This window comes from Panthera tigris, chromosome C2 (genome assembly GCF_018350195.1).
Source record: "Panthera tigris isolate Pti1 chromosome C2, P.tigris_Pti1_mat1.1, whole genome shotgun sequence".
NCBI classification, from domain to species: Eukaryota; Metazoa; Chordata; class Mammalia; order Carnivora; family Felidae; genus Panthera; species Panthera tigris.
This window is the reverse complement of record NC_056668.1, coordinates 6,779,348-6,798,501: the sequence shown is the minus strand read 5'-3', so window position 1 is coordinate 6,798,501 and position 19,154 is coordinate 6,779,348. Positions and strand designations below refer to the sequence as shown.

Below are 19,154 nucleotides of genomic sequence, written 5' to 3'. Positions count from 1 at the left end.
CCAAGGGGAGGCCCTCCCCCTGACCTCCCCGGGCTCGAGTCCCCGGCCCACCGCGGTCCCAGAACCGCAGGCGAGGGACGCAGCCGGGTGACAGCGGGCGCGGAGCGAGGTCCCAGCCGGAAGGAGCCAGCTCCGCCCCCGCTCCCCTCCCGTCGAGTCCTCACCCCTCCCCTCTTCCCTCCCACTCCTCCGCACCCCTCCCTCCCCCACCCTCCTCTGTTCTCACCCCACCCCTTTCCTCCCCTCCCCCACCCCTCCTTTCTCCCCCTCCCTCCTCCCCTCTTCCTCCCTCTCCGCCCCTCCCCCCGCCTCCTCCCCTCCCCTCTCTCCTCCTGTCTCCTCCCCTACTCTCTTTCCCCTCCCCCTTGTCCCTCCTCCCCTCCCCTCCCCTCCCCTCTGTCGTCTTCCCCCCTCCTCCTCCCCCCTCCCTCCTCCCTCCTCCCTCCCGGCGCTGAAGAGCGCGCCGCGAAGGGGACTGGCCGGTTACTTCCTCCGGTGGCGGCACGGAGCGCAGTGCGTCCCCAGCCTCGAGCGCCCGGAGCCGCCCGCCCGCGTCCGGTCAGCGTCCCGGCCCCCGGCCCCGGTGCCCGCGGCTCGGACCCCCGCCCCGTCGCCCTCGCCCGCGTCCGACGCGCACCGCGGAGCCCGGCCCCGAGCCGCCGCCGGCCCTGCCCGAAGCGGCGCGGTAAGAGCGGGGTCCAGGACAGCGCCCTCCGGCGCGGCTTCTCTCCCGGGGCCCCGGACCGCGGGCGGGGGGACGCGGGTGGCCCCGAGGTCCGGATCCCCAGGCGCGGCGGGGCGGCGACTGCTCCCCGGCTTCGGGCTCGCTCCCGGGGCCGGGGCGGCTCGGGGAGGTGGGGGGGCGCGGGGGCCCGGGCAGGACGCGGGTGGGCCCGGCCGTGACGCTCCGAGCCGGCCGCGAACTTGGGCCGCGGCCCCCGGCGGCCGAGCCGCCGGGCGGGGCGCGCCCGCTTGCTTCACTTGCTTTTGTTTTTAAGAGGAAACGCGGGTCTGGTGGGGGGGCTTCTGCCGCAGGGCGCCCCCGCGGGCCGATTTCGCGGAGGGTGAGGGGGGAGTGGGACACAGCGGAGGGTGTCGGGGCGGCCCCGGCGCGCCCGGCTTTGCGGGTGACTTACCCGAGCGCACCGGGCCCGGTGGGATCGCGGGCGCCCGAAACACCTGGCGGCTGCACCCGCCTCCCCCCCCCCCCACCCCGCGCCCCCGAAAACGTGCCCAGCACCGGCTCACCTGCTCCGCCGCTCCGGGGCCCGATCGGGGGCGGTGGGCGAGGGAGGCGCCCGGGAGGGCGAGCCCCCCGCGGGCGCCCCGGGACTTCTGGATCTGGGCCCTCGGTGCCGGCAGGCGAGCGTGGGAGCCTGTCGGAAACGCGGGTGTGGGTGCGCAGGGCTGCCTTTATTTTCGCGTTCTTAAAGGATTTTGAATGAAAGGTTGCCGTTTGTGCGTGTGTGGGTTGTTTGCTTTGGTTTCGAGCCCAGGAGACTTTTAAGATGTTGGCCTGTATTCGGTTTCGGGGTAAGCTTAAACTGCTAGGTGACGTGCTACTTATTCAGAAAGTAAAGAAGTGAGCAGTCCCCCCTTTGGACATAGAGGTGATTTATTTTAATTCACCGGTAAGAGATTATATTTGTCCTGGACAATGGAAGCGCCCGTGCGCCCTCGGCCTGTCCACACCACCTCCAATCAGGGAGATAAATCTCCAAGTTAAGGTTTATTAAAATTCTGAGTAATATCACAGTATAGTTATAGTTAGCACCATGGGCCCTGCAGGGAAATATTCACTCATTTCTGGGATTAGTCATTCCTCTCTCTCTCTAAATTGATAACTTTCCAAAGAAAAGGCAAAACCAGCCTTCAAAAGTAGCCTATGGGTCTGTTTTGGCTTTTGTTTTTCAAATTTACCTCAATACCGACCTGTGCTCTGATCTTGTTCCTGTATGGGTACTGTCCTTAGGCAAATTCTCTTTGTTTTAAAATTTTATTGTTCTCAGATCTTCCATTTCTGCCTTTTTTTTTTTCCTTTTTTTGTTCAAAAGCAGCCATCAATAGGGCAACCTGAAAGGGACCTAAATTTGAAATTGATTCAGGTGAAGAAACTTGACCTTAATGCCACCTTAAGAAGCCTTGTGGAGTAAAATAAGCGAATTTAAATTCCATTAGTTATGTGTCTGCCTGAAACCATTGGAGGGACACTTTGATTCTACGTGGTTCTTACAAAACAGATGAAATGCCGGACAACAAAAGAATTCTATTCTGTAGCTAGTAATCAGAGCTTTTTCTGTGGGGATGGTAGGCTGCCTTTTCTCCTGATATTTGTACCCCAAACCAGGCGAGCTTTTTCTATCGCCTTCCATACCAGTTCTCTGTCCATCCCTGGAGGCTGGGGAAAAAAAATGTACAATAAAGTCAGCAAGTTGTCTGCAAACGAGACTTAGAAAAAGTGCTTGGCCCAGTGGGCTCGGGAGAGAGAATTGGTAACAGTTAAGGCGTCTTTTCGTTTAGGTCTTCTGTTTGAGGTTGCTTGATTTAATCGACAGGTAACAGCATTTAGTTTATCCAGATAAATAACATAAAGCTCTGAGTGAAGGAGCATTTCATGCGGTAAAGAGGAGTGAGCAGGGCCCTGGTCTAATAATATTTGTATGCTCTCTAGGCTCCACAGTGATGTGGTGGGAAAGGCCCAGGCCTCATCATTCGGGTTACCCACCCAAGGACTGATCTGGACTGTAGTCGTGCTGTAGCTGTGTGGTCCTGGGCAAGTCATTGGAGGTCTCTGGGCCTCGGTTGCCCTGTAAGATGCAACATCGCTGTATAATGTTACAACATCCGCCTCTCAGAAACGTAGGGCAGATTCAGTGAAGTGAGAATGTGTGGTCCCCAGCTTGGGCTTGGCTCTTGTGACTAGGATGGTGTCAGTGCAGGGATCATTAGTAGGGAATATTGATTCTTGAGCACCTGAGCCACTAAGTGGAGATTCTAAGCCACTGTGGCCACGTTTGATCCCGGACAATCCTTCCTCTGCTCCCTTCTCCTCCATAGGACTATTAATTTATTGTCTGTGTTTTCCAGCCTCCACTGGCCACCATGATAATGTTTTCCAGCCTCCACTGGCCACCATGATAATTACTCGCACTCTGAGGGTTTTAACAGCCCTCTCCAGTGTCTCTTGCCTGCTCTGTGGCATAGACTGCTCCTCCCACGCTACCTCTCTAGCCCAGGGTGTGTGTGTGTGTGTGTGTGTGTGTGTGTGTGTCCGCGTGCGTTCATGCACAGGTGCGTGTCTAGTAGCTGGGAGGTCTGGTTTAGCCATAATGTTGATCATAAGAGGAAACAAAGTACAAACTCAAAGTAGTCACGGGGAAATGTCCTACTCTCCACCTCCAATAAGCCCTATCAATTGCGCAACACTTTAATTACTCAGAGTTCCTGGTTGTAACAGGTGGGAGCACCCCCCGGGGAGATCGTGGGGGGAGGACGATTCGGGGTACCTTGTAAAGCTTCCTATAGACCTTCAGTTCCATAGCCTGTAAGCTGGGGGGCGGGGGCGGGGGTGAGTGAGGCTTGCCCGTTGCTATTATTGGTGCTAACCCAGCTTCTTTGAAAATGAGTTTTAGTCGCTCTGTATGTTTATCTACCCCTCTGGTGGCATGATCTTGGTACCTTTCTCGCCTATTAATATAGAACTTACTCCACCAATTATATGTTAGGGCTCCAAATAAGTTTTCAGCCTACATCACTGTCCCCTTGCAGGCCACGTAAGCAACTATAAATTTTCTAACAGCCACATTAAATATAGGCAAGTAAATGAAGTTAATTTCCATGTTCCAAGTCACTGAATACCTTCAGAATATTATACAAACGTGCCGTCAGTCCACAGTCGTTACTGAGATACTTCACTTTTTTCTACAGAACCTTTGAAATCTTGTGTGTTTGCCATGCAGAGCTCAGCTCAGCCCATCCCAGCCCCATGCCAAGCACTTGGCAGTCCACGCAGGGCTGGTGGCTATAGCACAGTGGTCAGCACAGGTTCACCTGGTAAAGCCCAGACTCTTATCAGAGCCAGTAAGACCGATGCGTACCCAGCATTACTCCCCCTGGAAGAAACACAGCTGAGCTACACACACAGCAGACACGTTTTCAGTGTGTGTAGACAATACTGGAGGGATCCGGGGCTTTGGACTGAAGCAGTGGTTCTGGGAACCTTTTACGTCCTACCTGGGAGTGTTCGCTCGTAGCTTAGGCAGGAGAAAGAGCCTCCTAGGCTCCTTCCAGCATGCTGGTCTGGGTCCACCAGGAGCCGCCTGGGTGTGGGAGCAGGGGGCTGGCCCTTAGCTCCCAAGTGGAGCTGACTGCCCCGGGGACATGACCGTGGAAAGCAGCTTACCCCCACCTGTCCTATAGTCCTTGCTCAGCTCCCTGAACCAGGCTCCCTTGGGAGGCCCTGACCAGCCAGCCAGAAAGTGCCTTCATCTGTGTGCCTGGAATCTAAGTGGATTCGGTGGAGAATCAGCATTAATATTTAATTGCTTAAATAGCATACCCTTTGCGAGAAAGGCCTTTTAAGTAAGAACTGGCCTTCAGTTTTGAATGACTGGTTGTGCTGTAGACGTTGACAGACTCCACCAGAATTAGGGTTGACCTAGCCAGTAAAGACTTCTTAAAAATGTGATGTTTGTTGCCCCTGACTTTATTTCTTTTCTTTTCTTTTCTTTTTTTTTTAAGATGAATGATTTTGGAGTCAAGAACATGGACCAGGTAGCCCCTGTGTCTAACAGTTACAGAGGGACACTCAAGGTGAGTGAGCTAAGTCTTAATTTAAACGTTTTTTTAAAAAAAAAAAATTGGAAAACTCAATCTCTAGGATCGTAAAATGATGCGCCGGGTCCCAGAAGACTGGCTTTAGCCCCGGCCTTTTAATATACAGGCTGTGTGACTCTGGATTGTTTGCTTAGTCTCTCTGGACCTCAGTTTTCTAGTCTATAACATGGGTATCCTGATGCTTGTTTCTGCTTGTCTTCCACGCTAGGAAACCATTTAATTTGCAGATGGTGAGGCCTTTGTGGTTTATTTCTGAGACTCCTACCAGCTGAAAAATCCTGTGATTCTCAGTGGGACAGTGCTGGAGAAGCTGTCTCTACTGCGGTTCTGTTCACCTGTGCATTTCCTGGGGTCACGGGCTGGGTTGTTTAAGAACTGACCAGGGGGCGCCTGGGTGGCTCAGTCGGTTAAGCGTCCGACTTCAGCTCAGGTCACGATCTCGCGGTCCATGAGTTCGAGCCCCGTGTCGGGCTCTGGGCTGATGGCTCGGAGCCTGGAGCCTGTTTCAGATTCTGTGTCTCCCTCTCTCTCTGCCCCTCCCCCGTTCATGCTGTGTCTCTCTCTGTCTCAAAAATAAATAAATGTTAAAAAAAAAAAATTAAAAAAAAAAAAAAAAAAAAAAAGAACTGACCAGGGAAGAGCGGAGAGGAGGAAGGCCCGCCTCCCGGGGGGGGTCCTTCCTTCCGAAGGGTCTGTGCCCACCAGGCTGCTGGCAGCCTGCTGCCGCACGGCCACAGAACGGCACGCCTCTCTGCGTAAACCAAAACACAGGTGAAAGACGAAGGAGGCTTTTCTGGTGTCTAAGAGCCAAATTCCATGCAGCTTCTACCTTCGTTCCTTTGGGGAACATTCTGAAGTAGCAGAAACTGATAATTTCCCGTTTGCTTTCTTCAAACGTGACAGCGAGACCTGATTGTTTTTTTAGCCTCGCGCAGTAAACGCCTGTAGAAGCAGGGATTTTTCGATTGGCCTCCACCAAGCTTAGTGTTTGGTACGGTGACGGAGCTTCGTCGTGTTGCATGATCGTTTGTGTATCCTTAGGAGGTGATTTGTCCGGGAGAGTCCCCGACGGCCAAAAATGGGCCCAGGCTTTTCTTGCGTGTTAGGAAGGTCAGGAAACTTCCAGCCAGTGAGTTTGCTCGTTTGATTTGGTCAGATGTTTTCCACGTGGCAGAGGCTGTATAAGAAATCGTGGTGTTAGGTTTGAAACCACACCCCTAGAGAGGAGAATTCTTCCAGACGTTAAAAGAACCTGATGATGCTCATGTGATCTCTGGGTTCGGAGAAGAAACAGTCGTTGCTGACATTGATGTGTTGGTACACTCAGTGGGAATTTGTATTGTCTTTTGGCTTCCTGACTTTAAAAAAAGAACTTCCAGCCAGGAAAGGAAAGGCATTTCTTGGTCACCTGGGGAAATGTTACTGGGAATTAAAAAAAAAAAAAATTAATTGGCTATTTCACTGAAATTGGTCCTGTGGTATAGTTTATAAATCCAGATGAGGATTTCGAACTTACTTGATTGTTTATTCCCTTAGGTTTCTGGCAGTCAGACATTAGAGTCTCGGGTTTTGGGGGGCTGGGCTCCCATATCGTTGGGACATCGCTGTGTTGAGTGTTTTAGGCTGCGGTCCAACTTCTGCCTGCCCTCTTACGTAATGCATCATTCATTGTTCCGCATTTCTAGAAAGAAAGCACACAAACTGATTTTATTTGTAAATGTGTTGCACATTTTTTAAATTGATGACTCAACAGATGGTTCATTGTATTACACATAACACGGGATTTCCAGTGTATGTTGGAAAAACATAAGCATCTTTTACATTGTTACTCAGCAAGTCAGGCAGTGATGAATCAAGACTTTATCTGTTACTTATAAACAAGTCTTCCATTAAAGGCTACTTTCATAACTGTTAGATGAAATTATCTTAGATCGACACAGTGTGGGGTTTATCTTTCTCTGTGTCGCCATTCTCTTTTTCCCCTAAGCTATAGATAGTTGAACTTGAAACCTTTTTCCTTTGGAAATCTTTCTCCTTAGTAGATGATGTGGGGTAGAGGTCTTTTCAACACCTTAACTTTTATAAAAGTAAACCTTAAGGTGTTTTTTTCATATCTGTTACTATTTTCTGGACCATTGGAGTTGATGAGTGAAAAAAAAAAAAAACCTAGTTTCAGTTAAAGTGTTTCATGGTTAAACATAAAGATAACTGCTTCCACAAATAAAGTAGTTTATTTCACTGTTTGCTTCTCAGTTTTCATTCAGTCATTCGTCTTCCCTTTAACGGCAATGAGCTAAAACTGCCCGACTGAGGGTACTTTTTGCTTTTGTGCCCAGTCTGACTGAATTTCCCTCTGCTGTAGTGGAGGGACCAGGTGTTTGGACCAGGTGGGTCTCTTAGTCCCGTCCGGTCCTGTTCTTCCAAAGTTCCATTATTTTTAGGTTTGTTTACTTCGTTTCTTCGTTGAAGTTAATTATTAAGCCATTAAGAATAAATTCCTGGGTTATCCTGACTCTGCGAGGTCAGTGAAATGATCCCGAGTAAAATGGAACCCTCCCCATCACTTTGACTGTCTCGTAAGTCTGGTCTGAGAGCGCTGAGTGGTCTGGTCCATTGGTGGCTTTATAATTGCCAGTTTCGTCAGGCTATGTCGGGACGATTACCCATGGACCACTTTTAAAACAGGTAATTAAATGGGTTGAAATATTAATTTCAATTTTCTTCTCCATCTGTTTCCCAGCGCCAGCCAGCTTTGGACACCTTCGATGGGTCCCTGTTTGCTGTTTTCCCCTCTCTAAATGAAGAGCAGACACTTCAGGAAGTGCCCACAGGCTTGGATTCAATTTCTCATGGTAATTTGCTACTCAGACTTGACAAAGTGTGCCTGGTTTCCTCCCCTAGTTCGGTTACTAAAGAGGCGACCATTTGTAAGCGGCCACGGTTGGTGTCTTCAGTCTTTGGCATGCAAAGTCAGTGACTCTGGACCTGGGAGAAGACAGTTTTCTCACTATGAACATGCTGGCTCTGGTGTCTTCCACTGCCAGGCGCCCCCCAGCCAGAGCAAATGCCCTGCTGGGACCAACCTGTAGGGGAGCCCCTGAGATTTCCACTGGGATGTTTGCAACACGGTAGCCAGCCTGGGTCCGGTCTCCCAGGCGCACCTGCAAAGCCGATGATTAAAATGCACCCCGGCTTCTCTGTCTGGGGTCTCCTCATTAGTTAGATCATCCACCCCACCCCGGAGTCTTGGGGCAACAAATGACACTTGCTAATATCCGCCCGCCCGTATGTATTTATTTCTGTAGTTCTTAATGTCATGGCTTATTGTTTTTAAAGGGACAGCAGTCAGATAATGCCTGTACAATTACTGGGATAGGGTTATTCGTTGGAAACATTCCAGAGATTACTTTGTCATACGAAGTAGGTGCTGGAAAATACAGCCCAGAAAACTAATTAAAACACAGATGCCTGCATAAGTATACCATCATGCAGTCGTTTATCATTCATGAAATTGCTGAGGGAACCCGGAGAAGATTGGTTTTCAATAAAAGTTGCAGGTGCGCTGACGTGACGGGGGCTAAATGCTGTGTGTTCGCATTACACCAGAAGGCCCTTTGCCTGCTGCTTATTTTAATGGAGGTAACTTCAGATTGTACATTTACAGGGGCACCTGGGTGGCCCAGTCAGTTAAGCGTCCCACTTCGGCTCAGGTCATGATCTCACAGCTCGTGAGTTCGAGCCCCACGTCGGGCTCTGTCTCTCTCTCCTTCAAAAATGAATAAACATTTTTTAAAAAATTCTTTTAAGTGGCAAATTATACATTTACCGTCCCTTAAAACCTTTGACCAAAACCACTTACTGTCTTTCATTGTTTAAAAATTTTAAAAGAGATTTAGATAGAAATTTCACCTAAGGATAATGGCAAAATAATTTGCAAAATAAAATAAAACTTGCATTTTATTTTCATAAGAGTAGCTGTGAGATGTAGGATATTTTCTGAATTTCTACCCCTCCCTGCCCAGATTTTTGATAATATTTATACTCTCTTACGGAATTACGTCAAGGTTTGAGATCAAAATTGTTCTTTCCTGAAAACTTAACAAGATTTCTCCCCTGAATTCAGTATCTGGTCGTGCCAGCTTCCAGTCCTCATGTCCCCATGGGGTTTCTTTCTAGATGCATCCAGCTGTGAGTTACCTCTGTTAACGCCGTGCAGCAAGGCCGTGATGAGTCAAGCCTTAAAAGCTACCTTCAGCGGCTTCAAGAAGGAGCAGCACCGTCTTGGCATCCCAAAGAGTAAGGGCCACTTTTTCCAGTAGTTTCTCTGAGTCTGGGTTGTACTGGAAGAACGAATCTGACCGTCGTTGCTTGGGATTGCTTGGGATGACGGCTGGTTCTTCCCCAAGCAGCTTGCAGGCTGGCGGGGGTATGCGTAACCCGAGCCAGCGAGGGTTTCAAACCCCTCAACCGGCCGAACACTCAGTCCGGCACCGTTGTTACTGTCTTAGAGTTTACTGGGTGTCTTTCCCCTCTGCCCGGTCTCTGGTACACATCTGGACTTTGCGGGCAGATCAGGAACGACGCTGCTCTCACTGCCTCCCTCCCGTTTTCTCCCTGTGTGTGTCTGTCTGTCCTTCCCTCCCCCGGACAGACCCCTGGCTGTGGACCGAGCAGCAAGTATGCCAGTGGCTCCTCTGGGCCACCAGCGAGTTCAGCCTGGTCAACGTCAATCTCCAGAGGTTCGGCATGAATGGCCACGTGTTATGCAACCTGGGCAAGGAGCGTTTTCTGGAGCTGGCACCTGACTTTGTGGGCGACATTCTCTGGGAGCATCTGGAGCAGATGATCAAAGGTACCCGCTGGGGGGCCTGGCTCCTGCTCGCCGAGGAGAGCCGTGGCAGGGCAGAGGGATGGAAGGGGGAGCGGTGCTCTGTAATCGTATGGTTGGGGTTCCGAATTACGTAAAGTGCCTGAAAATGCCACCGGAGTGAGTCAGATGTGTGGCTGTGATTAGAGGGTTTTTAATCCACTGAAGTGTGTGTGTGTGTGTGTGTGTGTGTGTGTGTGTGTGTGGAATGGAGCATAGCCACGAGGCAGTGACCTGAGTCACTAACTCGTTGACCGTGGTCAGACGGCATGTGTCAGAGGAGTGCGTGTTGGCTCAGATATGGAGGCCAGCAGAATTCCCAGGTGCTGGGGCGCATCTTAGAGAACCCGAAGGAGCAAGTTGCCCTGAGTGAAAGGGAGCTTTTATTCAGACACACTCCGTGAATTTTACAGTAAGTTTTCCTAAGACCCAATGGAATGCAACAACGAGAATTTCCTCTGGTTTTATCTATTTAAACAAATGCAGAAGTGATTGATATATGTTTACATGCTGACATGTTCTGCAGAAACTGGCCATTGGACAAAAAGAACTCTCATCAGAGAGAAAGTCTTTAATTTTTTTTTAATGTTTATTTTTGAGAGAGAGAGAGAGGCAGAGCGTGAGCAAGGGAGGGGCAGAGAGGCAGGGACACACAGAATCCCAAGCAGGCTCTGGGCTCCGAGCTGTCAGCACAGACCTCGACGTGGGGCTCGAACTTGTGAACTGTGAGATCATGACCCAAATCGAAGTCGGACGCTTAACCGGCTGAGCCACCCAGACGCCCCCAGAAAGTCTTGATTTAGACCTTATAAGAGTGTTGGCAGCAATGTTAACAACACATCTAGCTAAAAAGAAAAAAAAAATTATAGGAAAGGATCAAGTTATAAATATAAGAAAATCAGTTCATTGGTAGAGTTCAGAGAAATAGTCCTCATTCACTTGATTTTAAACACTGTGTTTCAACACCTTTTACAGACCCAGGATCTTTGAAAGACCTTAGGTTTCAGCCACCATTTCTTTTAGGCTGTGACTTCTGGGGGCCAAGGAAGCTTATTTGTGAAGACCCCCAAATCCTTCCTGAACTTGGACAAGTCTGATTTGACAAGTTTCTGGTTAATCTGCTCACTGGCGGGTTGGGCCTGTCTTACCATCACTCAGGGTGTGAGTCTGTGTGGGTCTGGATTTGTGGGTGTGTGTGGTTCAGTGTGTTTGTAGGGAGTAAGCACACACAGAAAATGCTAATAACCTTTTCCTTTTCAAAGTTCCCAGCCCCTGGGACAGATGGAACCTCATAAATATCTAACTACCTCTTGACGGCAGGGGTGAATTAAATTCACGGTCTAGATATTTGAAATGATGCAGTAGAACATTTAGCTTGGCCAGTGACAGCGTTCATGGCGGAAAACTCACTCTAGTTATTAGAAAATGTGTTGCTGTCTCCGGTTTTTTAAAAAGACCAAATGACACAGATTACCGTCTGATTAAATGTGGAGCACAGGGGCGCCTGGGTGGCTCAGTCGGCTGAGCGTCTGACTTTGGCTCAGGTCATGATCTCGCGGTTTATGAGTTCAAGTCCCACACTGGGCTGTCTGCTGTCACCACAGAGCCCCCGTCAGATCCTCTGTTCCCCTCTCTCTCTGCCCCTCCCCCGCTTGCACTCTGTCTCTATCAAAAATAAATTTAAAAAAATCTTTAAAAAAAATTTTTTTTTAATTTTTTTTTTTTAATTTATTTTTGAGAGAGAGAGAGACAGAGACAGAGTGTGAGCAGGGGAGGGGTGGAGAGAGAGGGAGACACAGAATCGGAAGCAGGCTCCAGGCTCTGAGCTATCAGCACAGAGCCCGACGCGGGGCTCGAACTCAGAATGTGAGGTCATGACCTGAGCTGAAGTCGGACGCTTAACCGACTGAGCCACCCAGGCGCCCCAGGAAGCTAAAAAAATTTTTAAAAACGTGAAGCGTAAACGCACTTCGATATTCTAAAATAACCATACGATAGTAATTGGGGAATAAATGTTTTTAACCTTGATTTGCAATCCTATGCCTCCTGTATCTGTTTTTCAGAAAACCAAGAAAAGACAGAAGATCAGTATGAAGAAAATTCACACCTCAACTCGGTTCCTCATTGGATTAATAGCAATTCACTAGGTCAGTCCAATCGATTCTTGCCCTGAAGACCTTGGTTTCAAGCTTTTCTATTAAATTCGGACTCTCCACCCCCACGAAAAAAAATCAATAAAAATAAATTTGGACTCCCTGGCGCACAGTCTAGGCCTGCACTGTCCCCATGTGGTGACAACACGTGGCTCTTGATGCGTGGCTGGTCCACGTTGAGACGTGTGGTAAATAATACACATCTGCAACAATAATTGGTAATATTGAGTCAGATAAAAGGTTAAAATTAATTTCACCTGTTTATTTTCAGTTTGCTGTTGCGGCTACTGAAAAATCTAACGTTGCCTGAGTGCCTGGCATGACCTTTGCCTGGCCAGTGCCGTCTAAGGCAGTCCGTAGAGCCCAGGGGCAGAGCGAAGGGTGCTGACTGCTGTAGTCAGAGCTGGTGTAATCAGTAAGAGGTGACAGGCACGGGAAGCATGTAGAAAGCAATTCTAAATTTGCTCTGAACTTTGGAGTTCAGAGAAGTGTCCTGGAATTCGGGTCTTCCCTTCTGGTCACTGACACTGATGAGTGTGGATTACAGATGGTCCCCCCACCAGCCCCCCCCACCCCCCCCCCCAGCCAGCAGAGGGAGGGGATGTTCCCTTGCAAGGCACGCGCTGGGTGGCAAATCACTTACTCCCTCCGAGCCTTAGAAACTGAAAGAGCCAGTGACCTCTGCGATCCCGAGGCAGGATGAAAGCATTTGATAAACCAGAGCCGTAGAAACGCTGACATCGAGGCACCGCATCTCGGTCCGGGGAATTTTGGAAAAGGGCTCCCTGGCTTCAGAAGAGCTGTTGCCGAAGCCCCCGTCCCCCCACGGTTTCGTGGAGGGTTAGAGCGCGCAGAACGGGTTGTGTTCGGTTCGGTTCGAGGGCACAGAGGGTCTCTGATGACCACGTCGCTCCTGCCTAACAACTCTGCCGTCCGATCGTTGTGTCGCAGGCTTTGGCGTGGAGCAGGCAGCGTATGGCGTGCAGACACAGAATTACCCCAAAGGCGGCCTCCTGGACGTGTGTCCATCATCCTCAGCACCCAGCGTGCTCGGTTCTGAGCAGGACTTTCAGATGCTCCCCAAGTCTCGACTCAACACCGTCAGCGTCAATTACTGCCCCGTCAGTCAGGACTTCCCAGGCGGCAGCTTGAACCTTCTCGCTGGCGGTTCTGGTAAGTCAGGGCTCCAGGCTTGATTCAGACAGTCGGACAGTGAGGGGAGCTTCTCACGCAGCTTGGCCTCGATTCAGCCTTTGGAGGAGGGCACGGGTCCCCTCTGTGTCCCAAGTGCTGTCGGGCACTGCTGCAGGGGACAGATGGGCTCCGCAACCATCGACTCCCGCTATGTTTCACGCTCCGAGCCGGGCACCGCGGGTATTGAGCAAACAAGGCATGGTCTCTGCTCTCGCAGCTGGATTCCTCCACTCAGTGGGCTATTTTGGGAGAAAACGTAGGAATGTGACATTCCTGCATGTGGGAGAAAACGTAGGAATATGACAGATTTCTTTTTATGGAGGTGCACACGTACAACGCACAAATCTCGGCTTGTACTGCCGGCTGACTGTTTACATATATGCCCCTGAGTAAGTAACAGCCACCCAGATGGAGATAGAGAAGCTTCCAGCCTCCCAGAAGACCCCGTCACGTGCCTTCCATCGGTAGCGTCCACACAGCAAGAGGAAACCATTGTCCTGACTGCTGTCATCATAGATTAGATTTTCCTGCCCATGAGCTTGATATAAATGGAATCCTAGCGCTCTGTTTTCTTGTGCCTTTTGTTCCTCATCGCGTCTGAGACCCATGCATGTGGTTGGATGTGGCAGACCGTTGTCCTTTTCTTTCTTGTTTTTTGTTTTAAGTGTGAGTGGGGGAGGGGCAGAGAGAGAGGGAGACCCAGAATCCGAAGCGGGCTCCAGGCTCCGAGCCGTCAGCACAGAGCCCGAGGTGGGGCTCGAACCCACGAACTGGGAGATCATGACCTGAGCCGAAGTCGGGGGCTTAACAGGCGCCCCCGGTTGTCCTTTTCATTGCTGTGTAATACTCCATCCTGCAGAGCTGCGCTTGGTTCAGCCATGCTGCTGCTGGGTGCTGAGGTTGCATGGCACATTAGTCGTCAGGACCGAGTGCCTCGTGGAGGAGCTTTGTGAGCAGTCCCCAGGGGGGTTGGTGTCCATGCTGCTGCAAAGCCCCAGACCAGCCTGAGGTCCCTCGCGGCTCGGTAACACCGGACGGTCCCCTGCCCCGGAGGAGTCAGCGTCCGTGCCCGGTTGTCTTTGCCAGGAAAGCCCCGGGACCGTGACTCCCCCGAGAACGGCACGGACAGCTTCGAGAGCTCAGACTCGCTGCTGCAGTCCTGGAACAGCCAGTCGTCGCTGCTGGACGTGCAGCGAGTGCCTTCCTTCGAGAGCTTCGAGGACGACTGCAGCCAGTCCCTGTGCCTCAACAAGCCGACCATGTCCTTCAAGGACTACATCCAGGAGCGGAGCGACCCGGTGGAGCAGGGCAAACCAGTCATACCTGCGGCGGTGCTGGCCGGCTTCACAGGTGAGCGCATCGCCCGGGTCTCCCCGTCACCTCCCCGGGCCCCGCCCGGCCGCAGCGCCGCATTATTTATCCAGGGTGTTTCTGGTTGGAGCACATTGTATTCACACCCCGCGTTGCCTGCGTGGCCGTCATCCCGAATCGGGCAGGCCGCATCCCTGATTTCTAAAACGGCCAGCGTTGCAGGGATTTTCGCACACCCAGCTCGGTGGCGGGGATGCGCTTCCAGGGGCGGCTCCCTCACCTGGGGTGTGCAGGGCCGGCCTGCAGGGGAGACGGCTGGGGCGCACGCACGGGGCCTGCGGAGGCCTTAGCTCTGACTCACCCCCTCCAGGAATTCCAAAGAACGTCAGCCAGCCCAGGGAGGGACAGGAGCCCGCCTGCAATAACACGGGGGCTGTTTACCTTTTCGGGTTTCTAAAATCCATCTTATTTTTAAGATTTGGGCGAGAGCTATTTTAGGCAACGGATAAATATTAAGGCTGTTTCTGGAAGCAGATATTTCCAGTGCTTGAGCAAAATTACCAAGATTTTTTTTTTTTCATTGCTTCATAGGTCCTTAGATGTGTGTGGGTGTTTTTGTTTTTTTTTTTTCATATTTTGACCATATGGAGCCACTGGATTAAAAAAAATACCTATGGAAAAACAACTCACAGGTTAAAATAAGAATACAGAGGGATCCTTTTTTTTTTTTTTTTTTTTCTTTCTGTCGTCCCAAACATCCACAGAAATGGGCTTGATGAGAGAATAAACAGCCATGGTGGTCTTCATTTTAAGATTCGTTACCATTTGCCAACTGTCAGCTCTTTGTGGCTAACTAGGCGCGAATAGGGTTGGCGATCCTTGGGACAGCCCAGCGCAGGTGAGGGCAGTAACCTGCTTTACGGTTGGGGCGGTTGGCTCAGAAGTAGACAGCTTTCCAGGCACATAGGTAACCTGGTTGTGTCTGCTTCCAGAACTCCTGCCCTTCGTGTTTTCTAGCCTTATTGATGATGGCCATGGGGTCTTGAGGAACAGCTCTTTGATGGGTGTGTGATTCAGGGCAAGACACCTGGCATCTGAGCGCATCTCCTCTTTAAAACAATGTTACAGGGGTGCCAGGGCGGCTCAGTCGGTTAAGCCTCTGACTTTGGCTCAGGTCATGATCTCACGGTTCGTGGGTTCGAGCCCCGCGTCGATCTCGGCGCTGACAGCTCGGAGCCTGGAGCCTGCTTCGGATTCTGTGTCTCCCTCCCTCTCTGCCCCTCTCCTGCTCATGCTTTTGCTCTCACTCTCAAAAATAAATAAAAAAAAAAAAACACATTAAAAATAAATAAAAGAGTGTTACAGGGCGCCTGGGTGGCTCAGTCGGTTAAGCATCCACCTCTTGGTTTCAGCTCAGGTCATGATCTCACGGTTCGTGAGTTCGAGCCCCGTGTCAGGCTCTGTGCTGACAGTGTGGAGCCTGCGGATTCTCTTTCTCCCTCTCTCTCTGCCCCTTCCCCACTCACTCTGTCTCTCTCTCTCTCTCTCTCTCAAAATAAGTAAACTTTAAAAAAATAAATAAAATACAGTGATAACCCTCTTCACAAGGTGGGGGTTCTAAATATTACCCAGGAGAGGTATATGAAAAGCAAAGCATCCCTCACCAGAGGTGGTGAAGCAATGGATACAACCCCAGATGCCCAAGTCACTGTTGAGTAAACTGAGTCCTGGATTAAGCAATTTACCCACCCTCATTCTAGTCAGGAAGGTGCAGCGTAGGATTCCATGAATGGCGTGCCTCATTCTGTGGGGAAACGCCCCTTCAGCCACCCCCGCCCCTGTCCTGCTGGGTGGCTCTAGAAATAAACCCTGAAACTTATTACATAAGGAACAATTAAACAGGATAAGGAATCTTTTTGAAAAGATTTTAAGGCATCTCTGCACCCACCGTGGGGCTCGAACTCACAACCCCGAGGTCAAGAGTCGCACGCTCCCCCGACCGAGCCAGCCGGGCACCCTCGAGCTGAGGAATTTTCATGTCTAGAGTCGGTGGCCCTGAGTTTTTTTCCAGAAGACCGAACTCGGCGATCCTTAAGGGCTCAGTGACCCCTTGTTTCTGGAGTGGGAGGCGGGGAGGAAGACGCCCTATTCGGTCTCTAGCCTGGTGCCGTTGAAGTGTCACCACCCTTGAACCGGGTCGTCATGTTGGCCTCCTGTCCGGAGGAGGGTCTCACATGGCTCGGGCAGCCGAGGTCACTAGGAGGACGAAAGCCTTGCCGAACTGTAAATCTGTAAAAACGTGTAACCCGCCCCTTCCCCCCCCCCCCAGGAAGTGGACCTATTCAGCTGTGGCAGTTCCTCCTGGAATTACTCTCGGACAAGTCCTGCCAGCCGTTCATCAGCTGGACCGGGGACGGATGGGAGTTCAAGCTCGCTGACCCGGATGAGGTACGGCCAGGGCTCGGGAAGTCCATCTCTGGGCTCAGAACCCTGATTTCCTCACCTTAGGCCCAGCTGGGCACACGGCAGCCTCCACGGCTACTAACGAGAGCGGCTCTAGTGTCCCGTGGGTGTGCACGTGGGCACCGGGCAGGCTTCTCCGTCTTGCTCTCTCCTCTGATATAGAGGCACAAGCGGTAAACTGAGGGTCTCTCCCGACCACCCGCAAATGCCGTGGGGAGTTTGCCTTTTCCCCCCGCAGCCCCGTGCTGGTCCTCGGGGCTTCCCCTCTGCAGGAGGAGGCCGGGGGCAGATCCGAGACCCTCCCCTGCGGGCCTCAGAGAGGCCCGTGATCTCTGGCAGCAGGAAGGTGCAAAGAAGCACCGAGGAATGCATACCGTCCCGTGGCTCGGGACCACACCCGGCAGCTGTTGGCTGGGGTGCCTGGAATAGGAGCCCCGGGGGGAGAGGGGGGACACAGCGTTTCCCTTGTGTCGGGGCCGCCTGACCGTGAACCATCGGCTTCAGGCCGCAGGAGGCGGCGCGGCGGGTGGGGGCCCCTCCCTCCGTCCTCAGAGACACGGTGCCCCGGCAGGTGCACTGAAACAGAGCACACACCCCCAGGGCTCGTGAGGGCCGGCCCGGTTCTCTCCGGGTAAGCGGGCACGACCACCCTCATCGGGGGAGAAGGTCCCCCCGCTGTTTCTTTACCTGCCCAGTTGAAGTCTCTCCCTCCGTGTCCGCCGCAGGTGGCCCGCCGGTGGGGGAAGAGGAAAAACAAGCCCAAGATGAACTACGAGAAGCTGAGCCGCGGTTTGCGCTACTATTACGACAAGAACATCATCCACAAGACGTCGGGCAAGCGCTACGTGTACCGCTTCGTGTGCGACCTGCAGCACCTGCTGGGGTTCACCCCTGAGGAACTGCACGCCATCCTGGGCGTCCAGCCCGACACGGAGGACTGAGGCCCGCGGGGCCCCGACCGGAGCCGGCCCCGCCCGCGTGGGCCCCCCCCACCCCCCACCCCGAGGACCCTGACAGGCGGCGTTGATCGCGTCCCGGAGAGTCGCCGCGGAGCAGTGGCCTTGTTCCCTCCGAAACCGCGGGTTTTCCGCCACCGGGAAGCACGGTTTCTCGCTCGGACAGCCTGCCGACTTGGAACACGCTGCTGATGACGCTCTTAGCGTTAGAACGGCCGACAAAGAAGCACTGGGAAGCCGCCCTGGCCGCCCCCCACCCCCGAGCAGGCTGTGTGACCGGAACGCCCTGGCTCTCGGAGAGTCTCAAAGGAGCGAGCCTGTCTGGGGCACGCGCATTTTGGGTTTTTTTGTTTTTGTTTGTTTGTTGCTCGTAAGTTTCTTTCCGCCTCTGGCAGCCGAGAATCACAAAGGCAGGGGTGTTCTGTTCGGTTCAGAGAGGCGGAGGGGCGGTGCAGGGAGACTGTGGTGCCGTTTCAGGAGTCAGGTTTGTGTATATATGACTGTAATCTCCTCATTGCTGTCTGAATCCTCTAATGGTCCTATTTAACAAAAACTGTACATTGTAATTTAAAATAATTCCGTAAGCGTACGTGGAGCGGGAACGCAGAGCCCGTGCGGCATTCTGCAAACGTCGCGTCTGCCCGGCCAGACGCAGAAGTTGTAAAGCCGTGTGTTATTTACATTCAATATGCCTACAGGTGTAAGTTCTGAGAGGGTCAGTCCCTTGTTTTTGTTTTGTTTTGCCCGGATTATCATCCGGCAAGGACTTTGTACATTTGGGAATTTTTATAAAAACACTTAATGTTATTATCTGGAGGCACATGTAGCCTCCGCTTTCTCCTTAATTGTAACGTAAAAGCTATAGAGCAGTATTTTTCTTGACGAATGGCATATGTTTTCCATTTCTGTGCATGCCTTTAAACCAGTTGATACGCAAACCTTCTTTTATTTTTTAGTTCGACCGTGTTTCCCCGACGACTAACGTCCCCTGACCAGCCATTCCCTTCCCATGGTCCACCTCCGCGCCCCAAATTATTCTGTATGATTAAAATAAGAATGCTATTTTTGGAAATATGTGGCTCCTTTTCAGAGATCAGGAAGGATTTATGTAGCAGCTATTTTTACTGCAGAAGTAATTCACTGGAAAAAATGCAATTTGTAAGAAAGCTTTATTTTTATCTGCACTCCATGTAAAGTTAAACGTATTGTACAGAGCTGAAGGTTGGGGCCGGTGGGGGGAGGGGAGGGGGACCTTCACGAAGTCTCTTGGTCGTGAACGAAACTCGAATTTTTTCCCTGGCCTGGCTCACCTGTCGGGTCGTGGGCTGTCTGGACACGCACGATGCTGTTCCTTTCTGCTCAGTGCCCGCAGCG

General features: G+C 51.7%; 1 protein-coding gene across 2 annotated transcripts; it reads left to right on the top strand.

The window, feature by feature from the left end:
- Nucleotides 1-497: 497 nt before the first annotated feature.
- ETS2 (ETS proto-oncogene 2, transcription factor) lies at nt 498-18,334 on the top strand. Of its 2 annotated transcripts, XM_042998744.1 has the most exons (10): nt 498-685; nt 4,741-4,812; nt 7,577-7,688; nt 9,013-9,132; nt 9,488-9,688; nt 11,767-11,850; nt 12,808-13,029; nt 14,137-14,400; nt 16,691-16,809; nt 17,550-18,334. In XM_042998744.1, exons 2-10 carry the CDS (start codon nt 4,741-4,743, stop codon nt 17,763-17,765), a joined length of 1,410 nt encoding a protein of 469 aa, XP_042854678.1. In that variant the 5' UTR covers nt 498-685; the 3' UTR covers nt 17,766-18,334. The 2 variants fall into 2 exon arrangements, with proteins under 2 accessions (XP_042854678.1, XP_007090531.1); XM_007090469.3 differs by lacking the exon at nt 498-685 and having other exon boundaries at nt 3,484-4,812.
- Nucleotides 18,335-19,154: the final 820 nt, after the last annotated feature.

Excerpts from the sequence above, each read along its gene's own strand:
- ETS2 (XM_007090469.3), top strand. The coding sequence starts at position 4,687 with ATGTTTGTTGCCCCTGACTTTATTTCTTTTCTTTTCTTTTCTTTTTTT. Across the intron at positions 9,689-11,766 it reads TCTGGAGCAGATGATCAAAG|AAAACCAAGAAAAGACAGAA; the intron begins GTACCCGCTGGG and ends TCTGTTTTTCAG. Across the intron at positions 16,810-17,549 it reads AGCTCGCTGACCCGGATGAG|GTGGCCCGCCGGTGGGGGAA; the intron begins GTACGGCCAGGG and ends TGTCCGCCGCAG.